The sequence below is a fragment of the Bison bison genome, unplaced genomic scaffold (assembly GCF_000754665.1).
Source record: "Bison bison bison isolate TAMUID 2011002044 unplaced genomic scaffold, Bison_UMD1.0 scf7180017864283, whole genome shotgun sequence".
Taxonomy (NCBI): Eukaryota; Metazoa; Chordata; class Mammalia; order Artiodactyla; family Bovidae; genus Bison; species Bison bison.
The window spans coordinates 863,831-888,280 of NW_011494855.1; the positions used below are offsets into that span (position 1 = coordinate 863,831).

Here is a 24,450-nt window from a genome sequence, read left to right on the forward strand (position 1 = left end):
ACAGTAGCCCACCAGGCTCCACCGTCCCTGGGATTCTCCAGGCAAGAACACTGGAGTGGGTTGCCGTTTCCTTCTCCAATGCAGGAAAGTGAAAAGTGAAAGGGAAGTCGCTCAGTCGTGTCCAACTCTTAGTGACCCCATGGACTGCAGCCTGCCAGGCTCCTCCGTCCATGGGATTTTCCAGGCAAGAGTACTGGAGTGGGGTGCCATTGCCTTCTCTGGACCAAAGGGGTGGGGAGAAAGCAAAAAGGAAATAATAAATGACAATGAGATGATTTCTTCAATACCTCAGAAATACACATCTTACTGATGGTAGGTTAGTGGCATTTATCTTCATATATAAAAAGCAGCATAATTGTCACTTCTTTATATCAAAAATTCTATTCTGAGGAAAAAGTTGAGAAAGAGTAATGTAAAATTAATCAAGCAGAAACAAGGGAAATATAAAGATGTGCACGGACAGCCATAATCCTTCTGACTGGGACAATTATGCCAATTCAAATCTAATTCATGACAAGAGCTGAGTTCTGATCTAGCCAGAGGTATAAAATATTTATCAGATTAAAATTAACCAGGCTGTTCTCCTCAAAAGGAGATTTTAAGTAATCTTCAGTAGGTCCCATCCTGGGGGCAGAGTGTACCGTGTCCCTGGCTGCCTTCGGCTGGATCAGTTATGTCCCTGTGGCTGCTTCGCTCTCACCTGAGTGACTGTTTCTCCTTAATGCCTGGTGCTGGCAGCTGCATGTCCCACACTCCTGCTGGAGCTTCCTCCCCTTTGTGCCCCATGTAGTACCCACTGCAGTTTGGCCTTTATGTGTACTATGTGCTGAGTCTCTTCAGTTGTGTCTGACTCTGGGCAACCCTGTGGCCAGTACCCCACGAGGTTCCTCTGTCCGTGGGGTTTCCCAGGCAAGAATACTGGAGTGGGTTGCCACTTCCTTCTCGAGGCATCTTCCCAAGCCAGGGATAGAACCCGCATCTCTTATGTCTCCTGCACTGGCAGGCAGGTTCCTTACCACTGGCCTACTCTCATCAATTATTTTCATTATCTTTATTATTCATGATAAGGCTACAAATATAAAAGCAGCTGGGAGTATAAGCTGGAGATGATGTGTATTAATATTTTCAAAGAAGACCTAGGTATATAAGACTAACATGGAAATATATCATTAACATACCTTTCAATTCTCTTCTTGTTTTCTTCCATTTTTTGGTTTGCTATCTTTAACAGGAAGTTGATATATTCCTCTGTCACCATCAGTTTTCCTTGATGGCTTAAAGGAACTTCTAAGCCATGTGTGCTCCGGACAGCCTACAAGGAACAATTTAGATTGGATGACTTATGTACTAGAGACGCTGAAGATAACTAAAGAATAGTCAACTCAGGGCTGTGTTTATATATAGTTTAGCTCCATTACAGCACTTAGGTTTGCACTTTGATACAATTTAGTCAAATACAGTTCAATCAAAGGAGAGTAAATAGATTTTCCCATCATATAAAGTCATTTGCAAAGAAAACCGTTTTATACATTGTCTTTCAGAGAAGCAGATATTATCAAAGAGCCCAATAAACTTAATAGTGTCAATCTCACTAAATCTAAGGAAGTTTTAATACACTATTTAAATAAACAAAATAAATGAAACCTCAACAGAAGTTTTAAGGGAAAATCAAAATGGCTTGGATGCTGAAGGGCCTCTTAGCACTGCTTCTGCAGGGTGGTTACAAGATAAAGCAGGCCTGTTCCATCACACAAAGTGGCTGCTTTCTTGATGCTTTAGGGTTGCCAATCTTAGTAACCCCATTGAGGAAACAGTCAGCATGTTCCCAGTAAATCCAAACACTGGATATAGGTTAAGAAACAACAGAAACTCTTATGAGGCAGAAAAATTCATTCAATGAGCCTTTACTGAATGTCTGCAATTTTCCAGGCCCCACGGAAGGTATGAAGATGTAGGATGAATACACATGCTGCTACTACTGCTGCTAAGTCACTTCAGTCGTGTCCGACTCTGTGCGACCCCATAGACAGAAGCCCACCAGGCTCCACCGTCCCTGGGATTCTCCAGGCAAGAACACTGGAGTGGGTTGCCGTTTCCTTCTCCAATGCAGGAAAGTGAAAAGTGAAAGGGAAGTCGCTCAGTCGTGTCCGACTCTTCGAGACCCCATGGACTGCAGCCCACCAGGCTCCTCTGTCCATGGGATTTTCCAGGCAAGAGTACTGGAGTGGGGCGCCATTGCCTTCTCCGATGAATACACATGGTCCCCATCTAAAAGACAGCTAACACGTCTGAACAAAAAACCAAGTGAACAAAGAATCACAATCCAACACGGTACTAAGAAGAAACACATAAATGTGCATGTGCACGCACTCATATGCCACACACACACACACACACACACAAAATACTAAGGAAACGTATTCAGTAGAAGAGGAGCAACTGACTGAGACAGGTGGTGGTTTTATGGGATTTTAAAGCATACATATAATTTCACCAGATGTAAAAATGGGAGAAGGGGAGCATTCAGCCAGAGAAAGAACTTTTCTATAGTAACAGGACATGAAAAGCATAATACATTCGGGAAATGACCAACAGCATTTTATCTGGCTGGCGTGGAAGCATGCTAGTGGAACATGAGCATAGATAAGGTAGATGCAAAATAGTTTATGTATATAAGGTCTTGAAAGTCAGAGAAAATACCAGGTGACCTTGACTTCTTTAAAACGGGCATTCTGACACTACTGGCTAGAGGGACTGAAGGAAAAGATGGGGAGGACAAAGACCACACAAGAGACTGCTGTAAAGACAGAGGTGAGAGATGAAGAGGGCTTGAGTAGGGGCAGTGGAAGAGGGCTGGGAGAGGTGGAGTCCGGAGTGAGGACTTAGAGGTAGATGTGACAGATCTGTCACTAACTTAATATAGAAGACAAAGGGAGAAAGGTGGAAGAGTGGTTCTGTTTTTGCTTGGGCCACCAGATGTACATAGTGGGAGGGAGATGTGGACTCAAATCAGTACCATGAACTTTGCTTTTCTGTTTACTCATGCTATACAGATGTCTTCTTTCGTAAGCCACCTCTTTTTGGAAAGCAGATTATTTGTTAAAATAGATAGAAAATTGGGAAGTCTTGGGAGCTAGAATGGAAGACAATCTGAAATACTACAAAAGCAAACAATGTGCACATTGCCAAACAGTAAACACGAACAGTAGCTACTGCAGGAGAGGGCAAAAGTCACTAGGGGCTGGCTTGGCCAGGAAAGGACTCAGAAAGGCTGTGGGACTTGCAAGGAAGTTTAAAGATCCTCTAGTCCAGGGGATGGCAGACTTTTTCTGTAAAAGGATAGATAGTAAATATGTTCAACTTTGCAGGCCATATAATGTCTGCCATTGTAGCACAAAAGCAACTTTAGACAGCAATTCATCAAACAGGGGTACTGGAACTAGTCTCCCATGGGCTGGATGTGGCCCTAGGGCAGCAATTTGATAGATCCCTGATACAGCTGAAAAAGTTCAGTCCCTGATGGATCCCTGTAGAGGACTTTAGGGCCCATCTGTGATTCTTTGCAATACATCATGGTGCTCATTAAATTGGGCCGTGACTATTCAGAATTCGGAGGCCAAAGAGAATCAGGTTAAAAATAAGTGGTGTATGTGTTAATCGCTCAGTCGTGTCTGACTCTTTTGCGACGCCATGGACTGTTGCCCATCAGGCTCCTCTGTCCATGGGATTCTCCAGCCAAGAATACTGGAGTGGGTTGCCATTTCTTTCTCCAGAGGATCTTCCCAACCCAGGGATCAAAACCAGGTCTTCTTCATTTCAGGTGGATTCTTTACCATCTGAGGCACCAAGGAAGCAGAAAAGTAAGTGGAGGGGAATATTATAAGGCCTCAGGTGTAAAGCTAAGAACTCTGGACTTTGCCCTGTACAGAACAGTCACTGAAGATTTCTGAGCAGGGAATGGCAGGACGATTTGAATAGAAGGTTATTTGATAATGTGGATTACTTCATGATCAAAGAATTGCTTTTTACCAAAAGGTACCTTACCAGCATAGTCTTTCCTCTCTTTCCCACAGTTATGCCGGAGTTCCTGAAGCCAGAATCTATTGCCACTGAATGCTGTAAGAAAATAAATTTGTTAAATTCTGATCATCTGGCTAACCAGATAAACACTTTAGCTCTACAAACTGCTGAAACATAATATAACCTCAAATCTATAATTAGATAAAATATTAGTTGATTAAACGAGCATTGCATTAATTGTGGTAGAAGGGTTAAAGTTCAAAACTAAATCTACTCATATACCTATAAATTCAAGTATAATCACAAAATTTTACCAGAATCTGTGCATCCTGCAACTGTAGACACTGCACGTGAAGAACAAGTGGCTCGAATTTCAAAATGGCATCGCCCTTCGCTTTCTGCAGGGCCACAATCTAAATATATGGAAAATATTAGGATTAGACACAAATACATGATCCTATTCCTTGGTGACCCTTTATCCTATGTTCCTTCAATATTTCCAAGGAACTTTCACACTCATTCTGCATCGTTCTTCCACAGTAACTTTTCACTCTGCTTTCTTGGATCTCTTTCTCCAAAACTCATTCATCTGCTTATTCTTTTAAGACACTTGATTTCTAATCCTCTCATAAACTATCTGTGGCATTCTTTCAAACCATACCTCAAACAAGTAAACTATTTACTTTTATATTTTTAATAAAGGAATATGGAATGTAAAGACTGTACTGCTGCTGCTGCTGCTGCTAAGTCACTTCAGTCGTGTCCGACTCTGTGCGACCCCATAGACGGCAGCCCACCAGGCTCCCCCATCCCTGGGATTCTCCAGACAAGAACATTGGAGTGGGTTGCCATTTCCTTCTCCAATGCATGAAAGTAAAAAGTGAAAGTGAAGTCACTCAGTCATGCCCGACTCTTAGCGACCCCATGGACCGCAGCCTACCAGGCTCTTCCGTCCATGGGATTTTCCAGGCAAGAGTACTGGAGTGGGTTGCCATTGCCTTCTCTGAAAGACCGTACTAGATCTGTCTAAATGCTTTGTTGTTAGATTGAAGATTGAGACACATGTATTATTATGCTTCAGCTAGAATCTATTATGTGAACCGAGAACTTCCAGATGTTCAAGCTGGATTTAGAAAAGGCAGAGGAACCAGAGATCAAATTGCCAACATCTATTGGATCACAGAAAATGCAAGGGAATGCCAGAAAAACATCTATTTCTGCCTCATTAACTATGCTAAACCCTTTGACTGTGTGGATCACAACAAACTGTGGAAAATTGTTAGAGATGGGAATACCAGATCACCTAACCTGCCTCCTAAGAAATCTGTATGCAGGTCAAGAAGCAACAGTCAGAATTGAACATGGAACAACAGACTGGTTCAAAATTGGGAAAGGAGTATGTCAAGGCTGTATATTGTCACCATGTTTATTTAACTTATAGGCAGAGTACATCATGTGAAATGCTGGGCTGGATGAATCACAAGCTGGACTCAAGATTGCTGGGAGAAATATCAACAATCTCAGATATACAGATGATACACCACCTTTATGGCAGAAAGTGAAGAGGAACTAAAAAGCCTCTTGATGAAGGTGGAAGAGGAGAGTGAAAAAGCTGGCTTAAAACGCAACATTCAAAAAACAAAGATCATGGCATCTGGTCCCATCACTTCAGGGCATATAGATGGGGAACAAGAGAAATAGTGAAAGACTTTATTTTCTTGGGCTCTAAAATCACTGTGAACAATGAATGTAGCCATGAAATTAAAAGACGCTTGCTCCCTGGAAGAAAAGTTATGACCAACCTAGACAGCATATTAGAAAGCAGAGACATTACTTTGCCTACAAAGGTCTGTCTAGTCAAAGCTATGCTTTTTCCAATAGTCATATATGGATGTAAGAACTGGACAATAAAGAAAACTGAGCTCCAAAGAATTGATGCTTTTGAACTGTGGTGTTGGAGAAGACTCTTGAGAGTCTCTTGGACTGTAAGGAGATCATACCAGTCAATCCTAAAGGAAATCAGTTTTGAATACTCATTGGAAGAACTGATGCTGAAGCTGAAACTCCAATACTTTGGCCACCTGATGGGAGGAACTGACTCATGGAAAAGACCCTGATGCTAGAAAGATTGAAGGCAGGAGAAGGGGACGACAGATGGTTGGATGGCATCACCGACTCAATGGACATGAGTTTCAGCAAGCTCTGGGAGATGGTGAAGGACAGGGAAGCCTGGTGTGTTGCAGTCCACGGGGTCACAAAGAGTCGCACATGACTTGATGACTGAACAACAACAGAATCTGGACAAGGCAGTTGTTACTTCTGTCTGCCTAACCTACCTGCACCGTTCTCCCTCCTTCACATCATTTGATTCTGGTGCGACTGTCAGTTGTGACCCTGTCGCTCATGGCTCCCACTATATAATATCAGACAATGAGTGCCTGGGTCTGATCAAGGAGAGCATTCTATTCTACTGGCAAAGACAACTCATCTTGGCGGAGAACACCTCACAGGCAGGATGACTCAGAATCCCTTGGAAATAATGCATGGATCTTAAAAGTGAACCTTTTTCTGCTGGGGTTGCTGGCAGCTATCTTTCCCACCACAAAGATTATCTGCAGCAGAAGAGAAATGCAAACATACAGAGAGAACCAGTACCCAGAGGAGACTGAGTGAGTACTCTGAAGACAACATTTAAGCGCCTGAGCCGGTAATGTAAAACGCCTGACTAACATAAATTTATATGAATTCACCTAAACATTTTAATTTAGGGAACTAAATAATACAGCATAGACAGCAGTCTCCCACAACTAAAAAAATAGCCATTGTAATGAGTGCTCTTTAGGCCTTGTAATCTACAGTCATTAAAATTGTGCACATAAATTGAATTTTCTATTCTTTTCATATATATTTAAAGTGACTGTGAATTAAAGTTTATTTCTAAATTTACATATAAAAACTTACCACATCATCTTTCACACAGGCTTTGTGTGTAACCAGGAGCCAGCAACAGTTTTGTTTCTGAACCTCAGAACCATTTACACTCTAAAATGAAAAAATAACATAATTTAAGTTAGTCACATAATATTTAGAAAATAAGAAGTACAATGTGTAGCATATTTCGTGCTTGTGCTGTTCTTAGTCACTCAGTCGTGTCCAACTCTTAGGCGACCCCAGGCTTCTCTGTCCGTGGGGATTCTCCAGGCAAGAATACTAGAGTAGGTTGCCATGCCCTTCTCCAGGAGATCTTCCCAACCCAGAGATCCAACCCAGGTCTCCCACACTGCAGGAGGATTCTTTTCCATCTGAGCCATCAGGGAAGCCCATTTTAGGCTTTCTCCTAAGAATTAAGAATCACTAAGAACAATTGAATAGGCTTTTGGGAAAAATTAAACATAAAACAAAAATGAAATGAAATTATTTGAGATAGAAAGAAAGTAATTTGTTTATTAAGATAAAAATACTTAACATTTCCTGAAATATGGTCTTGTTTTTGTTAGGAGAAAAGGTATTATTACAAGGGGTTGTACACTAGTAGCCCCTAAGTTGTACTCTAGCTGTTTTATACGATTAGCAGAACATTAAAAACATTTTTTAAAATTCCTTTTGTAAGAAAGCACTGTTTCAGTCCCACACAGGACCTACCAGTTTTTACTGATGCCTGATCTGTTCATACCTTTCTGTGTCCCTAGTCACTATAGGCATAAATTTGTGACCTCTGGATTAGACTTCATATGTAGCACCAAAGAGCACCAAAGAGCTAAGACTGAAAGTTCAGAATTTCAAGAAGGCAAATATTTTACCAGTATTCTTTGCTTATTAACTGTAAAAATGTTTATTTGTCAAGTTCTATTAGGTACTTTGTATATAAACAGAAGAAAAGCTATGACAAACCTAGACAGCATATTAAAAAGCAGAGACATTATTTTGCCAACAAAGGTCTGCATAGTCAAAGCTATGATTTTTCCAGTAGTAATGTATGGACATGAGAGTTGGACCATAAAGAAGGCTGAGTGCCAAAGAACTATGCTTTCTAGCTGTGGTTTTGGAGAACACTCTTGAGAATCCCTTGAACAGCAAGGATATCAAACCAGTCAATCCTAAAGGCAGTCAGTCCTAAATATTCATTGGAAGGACTGATGCTGAAACTGAAGCTCCAATACTTTGGCCACCTAATGTTTAGAACTGACTCATTACAAAAGACCCTGATGCTGGGAAACACTGAGGGCAAAAAGAGAAGAGGGCAGCAGAGGATGAGATGGTAAGATAGCATTACTGACTCAATGGATGTGAGTTTCAGCAAGCTCTGGGAGACGGTGAAGGACAGGGAAGCCTGGCTTACTGCAGTCCACGGGGTCGCAGAGTCTGACTTGACTGAGCGACTGAACAACAACAATAAATATAAACAGATCCTATCCTCAAGGACAGCTGAGAAAGGATACAGGAAACCACATGCACTTTCTATGCAGTAAACATGGTTTATATATAAACTGTAAATTTTTCCAACTAACTTATTGAAATAATTCCAACAAATTGGAACTGCTAGGACTAAAAATATCCAAAATTTATTGTTTTGAGTCTAAACTATAATAGATTTTCCCCTACTATACAGAGGGGATTTCATCAATCTTGGCCCCCAGTGTTTATGTGGGTATGTTTCCTAAAACTGTACAAATGTTAATATTGGGCTTCCCTGGTGGCTCAGACAGTAAAGAATTCACCTGCAATGCAGGAGGCCCAGGTTAGATCCAAATATGGTATTGTAAAGAAATTGCTTTTTGTTTGCTACTGTTCAACTCAGTCATCTTCTTATGCTTAATCCTTACTAGTCACTCGTGTTATTTCATTTTCTTCTTCTTCTTCTTTTTGTTTTATTCATCTTGGTTTATCAATGTCTTTGTTACTGGTTTCCAAGAGCTCATTTATGACTAAGGTTAACCATTTGTCAGGCAATGAAAATGAAATACCATATTTTACTGTCAATTTACTATAATGTTTTATATTTTGGTTGTGTATTAAAATATAGTCATGCTGTGTTTCATGAAAATAAATCAATCACCATACTTCCACAAGGTGACTTTTATACATTAGGAACACAGGAGACTTTGCCATCTGTCTTTGGAATGGAGAAGTGTTGTGCTTCTCCAAATAACTGATCTGTTTTCACTGAATGACCTCAGTCAGGGACTGATGTTTCTGATCTAATGCTGGCTGCCCTAAATCTTACAACCAAATGTGTGACCCATCTCTAGCAAATTAACAGTCTAGTGATATATTTTCAGGACTAATGCCATTTCTGCTTTGTCTTATCTATGCTCCTTTTATCCAGATTTTCTCACTTTTTATTTTCCTTCTTGTAATGCCTACTTGTAAGTTGATCCAAATTCTTCCAGAAATAAGGCAAAGTGAAACAAGGTATAAGGTAACACATATAATGAAAAGATGTTCAGGAAAAAGTCCTAAAGGTAGTTCAGAAGAAGTAGTCATTGCTTCCAAGTGGACGTGTGTGTGTGTGCTCAGGTAGGAAAGGGGAGTTTGGGGAGGTATGTCTCAGATATGCAAAGATGGAGGTAAACATTTCAGGAAAAATAAAGATGAACAAAGGCAGATAAATGTAAGAGGAAAAAGAGAATAGTTCAGTTTCAGTGACCAGCTTAAGATGAAGAGTCAGAGGGGAAAAACAGCTGAAGATCCCTGGTGGCTCTGACGGTAAAGAATCCACCTGCAATGCGGGAGACCTGGGTTCCATCCCTGGGTTGGGAAGATCCCCTGGAGGAGGGCATGGCAACCTACTCCAGTATTCTTGCCTGGAGGATCCCCACGGACAGAGAAGCCTGGCCGGGCTACAGTTCATGAGGTTGCAAAGAGTTGGACACGACTGAGTGACTAAACACAACAAAGCACAAAGTATTTCAACACAGATGAGTGACACACACAAACTGTGCTTTATAAAGGGGAATCTGTTACCAGCGTGTAACTTGGTTTGGAGTAGGGAGACTGGTAGTTCAGTGACCTGTTAGGAAATCACTGCGTAAATTCAGATAAGACAGGGCAGGAGAAATGAGGGAAGAGAGAGAAAGCAAGCCAAGCAATGGAAGCAAATAAGAATGAATAGACCCTGCTAACTTGGGAGACATTCACATGACCTGTCAGTGAGAGATCTAAAGAATGAGTTTACAAGCATGGTGTCTTGCAAGCTCTGAATTCAATCTTAATGTTAAAGTGAACACACAGCTAACTTTTATAGTGCACTTAATATGCCAGGCAGGGTGCTAAAGTTTTAAAGTTGTGTCCAACTCTTTGTGACCCCGCGGACTATAGAGTCCATGGAATTCTCCAGGCCAGAATACTGGAGTGGGTAGCCTTTCCCTTCGCTAGGGGATCTTCCCAACCCAGGGATCGAACCCAGGCCTCCCGCACTGCAAGCGGATTCTCTATCATCTGAGACACAAGGGCTTCCCTCGTGGCTTCCTAAAAATTACCACAGTTGTAATAATGGAGTGGGCCACTAGGAGGCAGTGAACTCCTTAACCATAGCGAGCAGCAATCAACTGGTTAACAATGGTTTGTTAGAGCGGTCGACCAGAAGGGAGCCGCCTCGCCAGACTAAAAATCTTTAAATCTCCTTAGTATTGAAAAAATTAAAATTCCCTTAGTGTTTACAAAAAAAAGTCTCTAACCCTTGCAACTCAACATCATTCCCAGGCTAGTAGTTTCAGCATCATTTGGGGGCTTGTAAGAAATGCAGATTATGCCCTAGCCTTGACGTATAGAATCAGAATATGTATTTTAAAAGTTCTCCCAAGTAATTAATAAACACATTAAAATTTTAGACACATCGGTTTAAGTAACGCTGTCAGTTTAAAGAGACCGAGATCACCGATCAGAGAACAAATTAGGCAAGCTGGGCTGGGGTGTTACATCGGGCGGGTGTAGGAGTTCCCGTCGTGCACACTACAGGGCAGGGCTGGAAGGGCACAAAGGGTCCTCACCCGGTCTAGGAGGATGATTCGGCCAGCGCAGGAACTGGTGGTGAAAAACTGTTCTTGCCCATTTAGGAGCTGCACAATCTCTAACACGTCCTCGTCCACACTGCCCTTCCGGCTGAGGTCCGCTTTGCTCAGACACTGCGCCTTCCACCTCTTGAACTCTGCGCTAAGATCCATGCGACGAAAGAGTTAGAGTCTGGACTTTTCACGTTAGCCTTGTTTTCCCTGGAGGCAGCCATATTGACGTCAATGGTGGCCGGGAAGGTCCAAACTCCTTCCTGGGACCCGCCCCTGGGGCGGGGCGGGGCGGAGCCTGAAACTGCTGTGGTCTGCCGGGGCCGGTCGGGCCCTCCCGCTTTTCCCGTGCAATCTCGGGGGACGCTCGCAAATTTTGATTTTCCACTCTAGAACCGGGTAAGTGGTTTTAAAAGTCCCTCAGTTCAGGATTAGGATTTCCCCAGCGCTCGTCCAAAAGGAACCGAGTTGGATTTTGGCTGCGTTCCTTTCCTGCGCCCCGTCCTCCCGGAGGACGGGGATGAGTTTGTGGCCAAAGTTACTCTGCACCGGGGGCTGCTAGTTGATCACCCGTTGGTCACCAGGGAAGTTTGACTTACTGGTCCTGAGAGCCCGGTTTTGCTTACTGGCAGGGTCCGTGTTTCGGGTCCCACAGCGGGGCGCCCACCCCGCAGCCTCTGCCTGCCTGCCCCCCACTAGTTTTCCCCTCGGCCTGGGCTCTGGATTCCTGCGGCCTCTCGCGGCTGCTGTGACCCGCGGCCACTCGGGTTCGGGTTTCCTAGGGCTCCTTCTCTCCGGTCTTTCCTCTTGCTTTGATGACATCTTGGAGAGAATTGTGTAGACCCCTTCTACCCCGCCATGACCCTCATCTAGAAGACTCTTCAAAAAACAAAATTCCCTGTTAGCACGTCGTTGGGTATTTACACGTTTCTAGAGGAGACTTATCTCAGTGACCAAGGAAGGTGTATTAATGATTCAACCATTGAAGGGCTAAAGTTTGGACTGATTGTCAGCAACTAGTGGAAATGGCTTCCCACGTGGCACAGTGCTAAAGAATCCGCCTGCCAACATAGGACAGGTAAGAGAGGCAGTTTTGATTCCTCACTTGGGAAGATTCCCATACAGGAGGAAATAATAGCAACCGACTCCAGTATTCTTGCCCGGAAAATTCCATGGACAGAGTAGCCTGGTGGGCTACAGCCCATGGGGTCCCCAAGAGTCGGACAGGACTGAGCATAGCACAGCATTAGTGGAAAATGGCTGTGTGATTCCCACTGAAACCTTTGGGACACTCTGTGAGTGTCTGGTCAGCAGTAGTAAATCCCACGGAGCTCTTCTGCCCCAGGGCAGGAAGAGCCTGACCGTTAGTTCCACCCAATCTTTTCTTCCCAGACACCTGCAGGGGGTTAGAATAACTATCTGATCAACTCCTCCTTCCCTCCTAATCAGAAGTGGGTACTAAGAGCCAGGCCCATGAAGTAGTATCCTGACAAGGTCATTCAGCTAAGAAGAGACTTTTCTTTGGCTGCTTTTAATTAAAAAAATTTTTTTTCTGGCTTAAGAATAAATGATATTATGAGTCATTCTTGATCAACTGTAGCACATTTATAATGTTTGATTCTCTTTCCAAGTTTTTTTTTTTTCTTGTTAGAAATTCTTGAAAAGTACGAATTTTTAAAAAAATAATATATCTTTGCTTTGGCTTTGTGAATCGATCTGTTCATTCTATGTGAGAATATATTTCCAACTTTTTCCCTATCCCTTTAATTTTCATTTAAACCCAATGGATTCAAGCATAGCTTGAAAAAGATCAGTGTTGAAGGAAGAATTTTAAATTCTGTATTTCCTCTATTTGCAAAATATGGTTGGCAACATTTCATAGGTTAATAAGTAAAACTGAACAATAAACCAAGGTGCTCTGATTGAAAGTTTATATTTGATAAATATAGCAGAAAAACCTGCTAAAGTACATTTTAATTAAAAAACACAAGCAGTGTGATGAGCCCGATGCTGACTAAGTGATTTACTGTGAATAATAGAGTTTACAGCCTGTCAGGCGTGCTCTGAAGCACTCCCCATGTGATGCTGCAGTTCATCTTCACAACGGAGCATTGGCCCCATTTTATAGATAGGAAACTTATTATTATTTATTATTATTATTATTATAGTTTTCCTGAAAGAATCACATTCTGTGTATCTCTAGTAGATCCCTTAACTTATGGGCATTTGAAAAATTTCAGACTCAAAGCAGGTGTCTTAATCATAAAATATGTAATGCTACCTCCAAGTTAGCTGAATTTCATATCTCTACCTCAGTCTGTCTCACTGTCATCATTATAAATTCTATCTCTAAGAAATTAAAGGTCCTCTCTGCCAATATTTCAAAGGGTGAGATGAAAAGGATTTTACAGTTAGGGGGAAAAAATGCCCAATAACATTTAAGGTGTTGGGTTTCAGCTCGGCTTCAGTGTGACCCTGGTGAATCTCAACCCCTTAGATGTTTCCTCATCTGTAAGAAGGATGGTGATTTTATTTCCAATTCTGCATACAATTAAATGGTGGTTTTAGTAACTTGCTTCTGTGAAAATTCTGTTAATGGATGTGAAAGATATGCTGTTTAGAAGAAATCAGGTATTGCAAGGGTTTAAGAATAATAATTAGTATTTTAACAATTTTTTAGCTTAGCACCTATATTATGAAGCAAATGATCCTGTAGGTAGTCGAGGGGGTTCAAAGGCAATGAATGCAGATTGGAGCCTGAGCAATTATAGTGGCAAGGGCTCAGCAGGAAATAAGACCACCAGAAGCAAAGTAGAAGTTAGAGTTGTCAAGGTCATGCCCTGTTTCCTTATGAGCTCCACAGGTTAAGGGGTAGTACTGAGCAAGACCGGGCTGGAGGTGGGGTCTTCTAAATCCAGGATTAAGGGTGAGTCTCTTCCTTTGTTCTTTTCTTCCAACTTAGCAAATGTCCAGATGCGAGGAAAAAAATGTATGTGCTAGATATTTTTGACAGATCCTATTTCAGGGTAATTTTGCTTTTATTATTGCTGCAGTTCTTTGAGGGTACTAGTGATGTCCATTGGTGAGAAGATAGATGTGAGAGCTTGAAAGAAAGAAATAGGGAGGAAGTAAGTAGATATTGAAAGTGGAAAGAGAGCTATACCTCTTAACATGGTGTGTGTGTGTGTGTGTGATGCACGCGCACAGGCATTGAAGGGAGATGAGGGCAGAGTGGGGAGTCTGGGGCTTGTTATCCTTGCCCTCTGTGCTCTCTGTGTGTGGCACAGTGCCTCCCTTATAGTTAATGTTCAAAAATGCATGTTGAATGAATAACAACCAATGTTTGGTATTAGTGCTTTGTTTGAATAGTTCTCTGGACTGTGACCTTTTTGAGGTTAAGGACTTGATTTTACAATAGTCCCATAAATATTGTTAAATCAAAGATGACTATAGGATTATAGAACCAAAGATATCTTAATGAATACAAAATTGGAAAGGAGAAGCCGAGGGGGAAAGGAATCATGATATCACTATGTATAGAAGTAAATATTTGCTGGGTTCTGTGCTTCATACCTACCCTGGCTCTTGCATGGTAACCCTGAGCAGAACTCAGTTTTCAGATGAAGAAGCTCAAAAAAAGTGACTGCCTTGCCCAAAGCCGCATGGCTAGTAAATGATAGATCTGGGATTCATACTGAGAGCTGTCAGATTCCAAAGCCCGCACTCTTTTCACAACACCATGCTGAGGACGAAAAGGAGAAAAAAAGAGCTATGTTCTTATTTTCAGAGTAGAAAACTCTGGTCTGTACACCCTTTTCTTTTTCTGTTTTATTTTCTTTATATATATTTTCACTTTCAAGTCTTAAGAAATACTCAGCTTGAGTGAAGATCCAAACAGAAAGGCAGGAGTGAAACTGCGGGGTAGGTTCGGCATGAGCTGCCTGTTCCGCTGTCCTAGTTCCTGCACGGGCTTCTTACCCTAGGACTGGTCAGCTGCTGTGCAGTGCATGAGGCTTACACCTGCTCCTGACCCCACCCCGTTTTTTAGTAAGAATACTGCCCTTTAGGCTATTTCATTGCTAAACAGCCTTTTAGCAATGGAGAGTTTATTTTCTCTTCTATACTAGGTACTGTATTAAATCATTTTGAATAAAGAGTTTTAAAATGGCACAACTTTTGGTTAATTATATCAAGAACTTTCCATTAATAATACCATTAAAGTGCTTTGATTCCCCCCACACATGGAAGGGCATTTTATAGTTAGCATGAGCTTGTTCCAAGGAGTCCTGTGTTGGGCTTCAGTACAGTGAAGTCTGAATTCTTTCATCTCAACTCTTAGTTTCTGCAGCTCTTTTTGATGTTTCAGCTGCTCGTGGTTGGTGAATATGATTACTCCAGAAGTTATCAAAGATGTTCCTGGTGGTGGCAGAGTTTAGCAATATTTGGTGTGGTTAATTTCAAGAAATTGTCATAGCAGACAAGCAAAATTATGGAGGTCAGACAAAGCCCTTTCATTACATCTCTATAGATGTAAGATTTCCAGTTACCCAATTCTCTGTCTATATATATGTTCTTTACCTTTCTAAGCTTATTTTAACTTCGAGTTTTCATTTCAGTATTTACAGTGGTAGAAGAGAAAGGGTAACTATAAATTACACTTATGATTTACAGAGGATTACACTCAAAGCAGTTTTTAGCTGTTTATTCTTCTTTGTTAAAATGAATGAACTTCATAAAACTAAATGTTTCAGCATGGATAAATCTCAAAAACTTAATACCGAGAGGAAAAAGCAAGTTTCAGAATTCAGTACAATATGACCCACTATGATTATAAACTTTATTTATAAAGTTTGAAAACATGCAAAATAATAACAATAACACATACTGTTTAACAGTGCAAATACATGTTGCAGTGGAATTACATCCTGCCTGAGAAGTATGAGCTCTGAGTTTATGGGAATAGTTACCTCCTAGAATTGTGGAACAGAAATGGGTTTGGGGATGGTTAGAGGCGGCTTCAGTTACATCTATAATACAACATTTTAGGTTTTTACAGTGGTAAGGCTTGTTAAAGCTGGGTAGCAGGTAAATGTTTATTGTATGTTTTACATTTCTCTCTATATCTGAAATATCATCTAACAAAAGAAGATCTGTTTATCTAATGTTAAGAAAACTTACATTAGCTCCTAGAATTTCCAAGATGTTATAGCCCAAGCTTACACAAAACGAAACCTAAGATAATTGTATCATGCATCGTCTATCCAGATGTTTTTGTTTGTATGTTTGATTCCCTTGTTGAAAGCACTGAATCCCTACAGGAAATAATATGAAGCATTTTGCTTTGTAGCTGAAGGATTTGTAAGATGAAAGGTCCTTAAACATGAAATGAGATCAGTGGTAAGCTCATGATTTAAATTGTTGTTTGAAAAATTGTTTGATCTTCCCCCTCCAGGGGGGAAAACACAGTGATAGCCTAGATACAATATGACAATATGTTGTTTTTTTTTTTCTTAGTATCTAGATCACCATGGCAACTGGACAGAAGTTGATGAGAGCTATTAGAGTTTTTGAATTTGGTGGACCAGAAGTGCTGAAACTCCAGTCGGATGTTGCTGTACCAATTCCAAAAGACCATCAGGTGGAAATCATTACTTATAAACAGGCAATAATTATACTGAGTGTATGTCTCTAGCACATGAAGTTATTGTTCGAAAGAATGATTTATAAAGACATTGCTTTAAGACGGACCCTGGAAAAGGGAATGGCAAAACACTCCAGTATTCTTACCTGGATAATCCCATGAACAGAGGAGTCTGGTGGGCTACAGTCCACAAGGTCACAAAGAGTCAGATACGACTGAGCTACCTTCACTTCTGTTTACACCTTAAGCTCCGACAAAGAGAACATATAATTCTAACTAGTGAAGTAAATGTATAAAAAGAATGAAGTTGAAAATCATCTGTGTAGTGAAGTAATTGGATTTTTCTGAATGGAGTCATGATTATTCAATTACAGTCTTTCATGATCTTTGTTTTATGCATGGGGAGAATAATTTTCTTCTGCATACATGCTTTTTCACATACAAGAGATTTTAAATATAGATTTTAATCATTTCCAGTGACTTTAACAATATACTTTTTCAATAAAAATTGTATATTTTTATTACTGTACCTACCATCACTCCCATGTCTAACTTCCTTAGCAAGCCTTATGAGAGTTTTTACAGTTTGGTTATGATTTGGCAAAGATTTATTTCTTATCATTTCTTCTCAGTAGACTGCTGTGACAATACAAGCTTTGTCTGGTTTCCCCAAGAGGTCCTTTCATTCCTTCTGTCTTTGCACATACTGTTCCTTTAACCTGAAATATACTTCTTCCATTCTGAAAGATATCTACTAATCCTTTAAGATCTAGATCAAATACCACTTCCTTCATAAGGCCTCTCCTTACTTTGATAGCAGAAGTAATCATTCTGTATTAAGGTCAGATGAGCTTCTATAATAGATGTAGCCTCAAAATTTCAATGGTTGGCAGCCTGGATGGGAGGGGAGTTGGGGGAAGAATGGATACGTGTATACGTATGACTGAGTCCCTTTGCTGTTCACCTGAAACTATCACAACATTGTTAATTGACTATAGCCCAATATAAAATAACAAGTTTAAAAAAAAAAATCTCAGTGGTTCTCATTCACTAAATTCCACAATTCTAAAATGTCAGTGGATCAAGTTCTTTCCAAAGTGATTAGGGACCTGTGCTTCTTCCCTTGTGTGGCTCTGCCACCTTCAACACCTGTCTTCTGAGGTCACTAAGAAAGGGTGGAAACACTATGTACATTGCCTAGGAAGGACTCTGTGGGTCAGTCCCGAAAGTAGCTTTCGTCACTTATGTTTACATTCCATTTGACTGCTTATAACTCTGAAGAAACCAGGAAGGAATATTCTTCCTACCTTGCTGTCCAGGAGGAGAAAATAGGTTTGATAGAGTCTCTGCACACATCCCCTCAGATATCTCCACCACTATTTTCCCCAGATGTTTTTAGTATAGCATGTAGACCATTCTGTCTTACCTTTTTATTTATATGGTGATTTCTAAAACTGGAATGTGAGCTCATTGAAGGCAGGGTTCTCCTCTATTATTGTAGCTCCCATGATCACTCCACTCCAGTCCTATGAAAATGCTGAATGAATGCCTAACTGCTCTGTATGAACTGAAGTACATTGTCATTGCAGGTTCTCATCAAAGTCCAAGCGTGTGGTGTAAACCCAGTGGACACATACATTCGCTCTGGCACTCACAATATAAAACCACTTCTACCTTATACTCCTGGCTTCGATGTGGCTGGGATAATAGAAGCTGTTGGAGAGAGTGTATCTGCTTTCAAGGTATTACATTTTAAATTATTTCTATTTTAGCTTAATATGTATATTTTTTAACATTTTGACATAGCTTTAAAATGTGTCTGTATTTAAGTCTTTAAAAGGCTCTATTACACAATTTCTACCACTTGGGGGACTCCTCTAGTCAAAAAAGAAATTACCTTTTATCCAGGGACCTTGCTTGTTTGCATTGTTGGAAATAAGTGTTGGGTAATTTCTGTGTCTCCACATCCCCATAGAATTGAACTGTGATCCTTTGATTTAATAGAAATACTTAAGGAAAGAATATAATAAGCAAGGAAATTATACTGTTTCCTAACTCCTGATAATACTCAGCCAACAAAGTTTTTTCTTTTTTTTTCCTTCTATAAAATTTAGTTCTACAAAATAAAGGGAAGGCTAATTCTTTTGAATAATAAGTAAAAGATGAACAAATGCAAGGTCAACTATACATTTTTAGAGCTATGATTCAGACCAAGGTGGCTGAGTCAATGTAGATGTTATGAGTTATGATCAGAGCTTTTGTTATTTATGTACAAAAAGATATAAAAAACCTAGATAGCATATTCATGTTCTAGCATCTGTCCTCATCATTCCTTGACCTGCTCAACTGTGGCAGCACATTTACCAAAATTGAACTGAGCGAAGATGAACAGGGTCTGGCCCAGGAAGCCAGGAAAATTCCTTTTGCTTTCTACTCCGCTGCCTCAGCAGTCCCGCTCCTGCCCTCACCGCTCCACTGAGACGATGTTTACTAATGTCACTAATGGCCTCTATATTGCTGAAGCTAATGGGTCCTTTTATGTTATTATCTGTCTTGACTTCTCTGGGACATTTGACACTCTCAGCCACTTACTTTTTCTTACAAAAAAAAAAACCTTCTTCTTCAGCTTCTGTGACATTATATTCTCCAGGTCTCCTCCCTACCCCCACCTCCCATTCCTCTCTGAGCATCCTTTTTCAATCTTCTTTTTCTCTGGATGTTCCTCACTTCTTGGTGTTGCCCAGTGCCCACTGACCCTACGTAGACTCGGCCTTTTGTATTCTCTTCCTTCTTCATGATGGGCTCATATGCTCCCTCAGTTTCCATTATCTAGTGTGATATCTTTAGCTTAGAAGCTGGACCTATTCTTTCCAAATACGGTGGCCACTAGCCATATGTGGCTGTTTGAAATTCAAATTCAATTAAAATTAAAAATTCTATTCTTCAGCTGCTTAATAGAGCCAAGTGTCCAGTGACCACTGTTGGACAGTGCAGATGGAGAGCATTTATATCATCACAGAAAGTTGTGTTGCAGGGCCCACATCAGCAAACTCTAGGAACCTTTTCAGTTCATTTCAGTCACTCAGTCGTGTCCGACTCTTTGCAACCCCATGAATCACAGCACGCCAGGCCTCCCTGTCCATCACCAACTCCTGGAATTCACTCAAACTCACGTCCATCGAGTCTGTGATGCCATCCAGCCATCTCATCCTTTGTCGTCCCCTTCTCCTCCTGCCCCAAATCCCTCCCAGCATCAGAGTCTGTTCCAATGAGTCAGCTCTTCACAGGAGGTGGCCAAAGTACTGGAGTTTCAGCTTTAGCATCATTCCTTCCAAAGAACACCCAGGGCTGATCTCCTTTAGAATGGACTGGTTGGATCTCCTTGTGGTCCAAGGGACTCAAGAGTTCTCCAACACCACAGTTCAAAAGCATCAATTCTTTGGCGCTCAGCTTTCTTCACAGTCCAACTCTCACATCCATACATGACCACTGGAAAAACCATAGCCTTCACTAGATGGACTTTTGTTGGCAAAGTAATGTATCTGCTTTTCAGTATGCTATCTAGGTTGGTTATAACTTTTCCTTCAAGGAGCAAGCGTCTTTTAATTTCATGGCTGCAGTCCCCATCTGCAGTGATTTTGGAGCCCCCCAAAATAAAGTCTGACACTGTTCCCACTGTTTCCCCATCTATTTCCCATGAAGCAATGGGACCAGATGCCATGATCTTAGTTTTCTGAATGTTGAGCTTTAAGCCAACTTTTTCACTCTCCACTTTCACTTTTACTCTTCACTTTCTGCCATAAGGGTGGTGTCATCTGCATATCTGAGGTGATTGATATTTCTCCTGGCAGTCTTGATTCCAGCTTGTGCTTCTTCCAGCCCAGAGTTTCTCATGATGTACTCTGCATAGAAGTTAAATAAGCAGGGTGACAATATACAGCCTTGACATACTCCTTTTCCTATTTGGAACCAGTCTGTTGTTCCATGTCCAGTTCTAACCGTTGGTTCCTGACCTGCATAAAGGTTTCTTTCTTTTTCTCGTACAAATCTTTGATGGCTCATCAGATTTGCCTTGCTTTAAAATTCTCTCTCTCCTTTTCTTCCCTCTTCCTGGAGTTTAAGAAGCTTGAGATTAGGGAGAATGTCTTGCTATTAATATCCATCACAGAACTAAAAGTACTGCTTTTCATAGTGAATTCTTAAACAGGTTGGGATTATATTCAAATCAATGCAGTGTGTTTTTAAGCTGTAAAAACAGGATTAATCTGATGTTAGTCATACTTGACCATTTGCAGGCAACACTGTTAAGCAGTGATACTTGTCTTTGACTCCTGGGTGCCCTTGGAACCTTTTCTGTCTCTATCTCACCCTATAGTGTTGTATTATAGGGCAAATTTAAGTGTATTGAGAGTTATTGCTTTAATGTTTTGCTTATTCCAAGGACTATTTACTTGTTTTTTTTTAATTGAAGAAACAGGATTTAGAAAAGGTGCTTGTACTGAGCAGTCTAATTTCCTTGGTGTACAGGCCACATGGAGCCAGCTTGTAGTGCTTGCGTGGTGCCTGTCCTCACCCTCAGTTACACATCTGCCTTCCAGTAGTGAGGACCCAGCAGGCGTTTATGGAGAGTTTGTTATATGTTTTTGGTGCTGCAACAGGTCAAGACACTTTTCCTGGCTCATCTTTGTTGTCGGGATCCAGGCAGAGTTGCCTGCCTTTTGGTCCATGCATAAAAAATGAGGGGAATGCGGGAACAAACCTACAGAAAGGATTTGGAACAGTTTGGAAGAAACCTTACATTGTATTTGTTTCTTCTCCCCAGTGTTTTGTATAAAAAACATGTATGTTAACTACCATTTATTAACTGCTTGATCTGAGCAAATTACTGAACTTATTTATGCCTCCATTTCCTCATCTTTGAAGTGGGATTATCTAAAGGGAGGCAATGAAAGTTTTCCTCATAGACTGTTGTGAAGATCAAATTAGAGAACACTCATTAGACACTTAATGCTGTGCCTTGCGCAGCAAGCTGTCAATAAAGGTAAGTTATCATCATAATCTTTAGACCATTCTGGACATTCTCTCTTTTCTTATTTTTCCTATTTCCCTTGATTTTTCTTCTTCCTAGTTTCCATAATAAAACATTGAAAAATGTTCCATATTTTGAAGTTGTTTTTATGAGACCTTCGGATGTAGACAACAATATATAAATACTCATTTTATTTCTTGTTATAAGTGTTGCATTCTAAAGGGTTGCACCCATGTTGACAACCTTTTTAATCCCTGAAGCATTTATTAATTTATTGCTTTCCGCAGAAAGGTGACAGAGTTTTCACTACCAGGACCATCTCTGGGGGCTATGCTGAGTATGCTCTGGCCGCCGATCACACTGTTTACACACTGCCAGAAAAGCTGGACTTTAAACAAGGAGCTGCCATCGGCATCCCATACTTTACTGCTTATCGAGCTCTGCTCCACAGGTAATAACACACTCTGTCAGCTTTATAACCAGCACCAGAGGAGGGCGATATTAATTGGAGGAAGGTAATATATAATTTATGCTTCCTACCACCCGTCTACCCATTGGTCATTTTTGGTTCCCATTAAGTTACTGTTAAGGTTTATGGAGCAGAAATTCTGCTAATTTGGTAGATTGTTCTAATCACTGAAGAAAAAGACAAGAACAGCAAAACCCCATCTTTGTCTTCAAGATGCTCATAGTCTAGTAAGGGAGAGAGACATAAGAGTAATAATACTGATATATAATGTGGAAAGGACAGTGGTAGAGATGTGCATAGGGATTTACGGGATCACAAGGGACATGCCTGTGGTAATGAGGTCAGGCTTCCTGGCAAGGCATAAGTCTTGGATTATTTTAAAGCCATGGTTCAAAAATCTCGTTATCCAGCTCCAGAAACTACTTGCTGCAACTTTAAAGTACAGTGGCTCTACCCTAGTCCCCCTGGTCAGTTTCCATGGCTGATACCTGAGGATCTATATCTTAATCAAATTCCCTAGGTATTTGAAAAGCATCAGAGAGCGTTATCCTGGGGAAGGGTAGCTGGGAATAGGAAGGATATTCTAGAGAATGGGAAGAGCTGGTGTGGGGAGCAAACATTGGGGTATCTGGGGAGAAGAGCTACAGCAGTTTGCTTTTGTTAGAAGATTTCAAGGCAAAAAGTGGCGAAGAATAAAGTTGGAACATAGTAATCTCTCAGTAAATGTTAGCTGTCATTATCAAATAGGTGCACCTCAGATTGTAAAAAGCTAGATTATAGTGCTCACATATTGTTCTGTAAGGACTTAGGGGTCATGTAGTGTTTTATTTGGGAGAATGATATTGTCATATTTGTGTTTTATTAGGATCACCCATCTGCTATGGGAAGGATGGATGTTATGACAGGAGTGGAGAAAGACATGCGAGAATCTTACAGAAGTACCCTCTGAACATTATTAATACTTACGGGCCAGAGCAAGGCTCATGGTAGAGGTGGAGAGGAAAGGATAACTATTTAGGGAGTAAAATCAGAAATATTTGGTAACTATTTGCATGTGGAAAATGAGGGTGCGAAAGAGCTTAAGAATACTTACAGCTTTATAACGGGTAATGTTTGACTTGACAAAGAGAAGGAGGGAAAAGTTTCAAAAGGAAACTGAGTTCAGTTTTGGACATGAAACTGAGACAGACATCATCATGGAGAAGTCCAGCAGCCTGTCGGATGAAAGAGTCTGAAACTCAAAGGCTGGAGCTTTAAATTTGGGGCTGTCAGCATGTGGTAAGAGCTGACGAAATGAAAGTCAATGAAATTCCTCAGGGAGTGAGAACACCAGTGGAGAGAGACTGGAACTGTACTGAGCATTAACATTTAGAATGTGATCAGAGGTAGGGGACAGTCCTGAGAGAGGCAAAGGGCGTGTAACCCAAGGCCAAGAGAGTCTAGAGGTCACTGAGTCTGTTAAACATCCGTTAAGCTTGTAGGTGTGGAAGCCAGGAAGGCCTCAGTTTTAGTACTGTCTCCACCTACTACTAGTCAGGTTGCTTTCCTGTCTCAACTGTAGTTTATTGACTTGAAAAATACAGATAATAATAGCAAGCACCTTGGGGTGTGGTGGAATTAGATGAGGTAATGCTTATAAAGCTGTTCAGTTCAGTCATTCAGTCGTGTCTGAGCCTTTGTGACCCCATGAATCGCAGCACGCCAGGCCTCCCTGTCCATCACCAACTCTGAGAGTCTACCCAAACCCATGTCCATCAAATTGGTGATGCCATCCAGCCATCTCATCCTCTGTCGTCCCCTTCTCCTCCTGCCCCCAATCTTTCCCAGCATTAGGGTCTTTTCCAATGAGTCAACTGTTCATGTGAGGTGGCCAAAGTTTTGGAGTTTCAGCTTTTAGCGTCATTCCTTCCAATGAACACCCAGGACTGATCTCCTTTAGGATAGACTGGTTGGATCTCCTTGCAGTCCAAGGGACTCTCAAGAGTCTTCTCCAACACCACAGTTCAAAAGCATCAATTCTTCGGCACTCAGCTTTCTTCACAGTCCAACTCTCACATCCATACATGACCACAGGAAAAACTATAGCCTTGACTAGACGGACCTTTGTTGGCAAAGTAATGTCTCTGCTTTTGAATATGCTATCTAGGTTGGTCATAGCTTTCCTTCCAAGGAGTAAGCATCTTTTAATTTCATGGCTGCAATCACCATCTGCAGTGATTTTTGGAGCCCAAAAAAATAAAGTCTGACACTGTTTCCACTGTTTCCCCATCTATTTCCCATGAAGCGATGG

General features: G+C 41.0%; 2 protein-coding genes across 3 annotated transcripts in view; one reads left to right on the forward strand and one right to left on the reverse strand.

Annotated features, from left to right (window-relative positions):
* TYW3 (tRNA-yW synthesizing protein 3 homolog (S. cerevisiae)) overlaps positions 1 to 11,282 on the reverse strand; it is a 22,365-nt gene extending 11,083 nt beyond the window's left edge. Inside the window, exons 1-5 of the mRNA XM_010849422.1 lie at positions 11,010 to 11,282; positions 6,982 to 7,062; positions 4,335 to 4,433; positions 4,045 to 4,116; positions 1,179 to 1,312 (exon numbers count right to left, since the gene is read on the reverse strand). Coding sequence (XP_010847724.1) covers positions 1,179 to 1,312; positions 4,045 to 4,116; positions 4,335 to 4,433; positions 6,982 to 7,062; positions 11,010 to 11,183 — 560 coding nt within the window. The 5' untranslated portion in view covers positions 11,184 to 11,282. The remainder of the gene's footprint in view (positions 1 to 1,178; positions 1,313 to 4,044; positions 4,117 to 4,334; positions 4,434 to 6,981; positions 7,063 to 11,009) is intronic.
* A 28-nt stretch (positions 11,283 to 11,310) lies between these two features.
* Positions 11,311 to 24,450, forward strand: part of CRYZ (crystallin, zeta (quinone reductase)) — a 28,934-nt gene continuing 15,794 nt past the window's right edge. The window contains exons 1-5 of one of the 2 annotated variants that reach the window (XM_010849424.1): positions 11,311 to 11,420; positions 12,010 to 12,099; positions 16,536 to 16,659; positions 18,252 to 18,404; positions 21,979 to 22,142. In XM_010849424.1, the coding sequence (XP_010847726.1) occupies positions 16,549 to 16,659; positions 18,252 to 18,404; positions 21,979 to 22,142 (428 nt within the window). In that variant the 5' untranslated portion in view covers positions 11,311 to 11,420; positions 12,010 to 12,099; positions 16,536 to 16,548. The remainder of the gene's footprint in view (positions 11,421 to 12,009; positions 12,100 to 16,535; positions 16,660 to 18,251; positions 18,405 to 21,978; positions 22,143 to 24,450) is intronic. The other variant, XM_010849423.1, reaches the window with a different exon arrangement.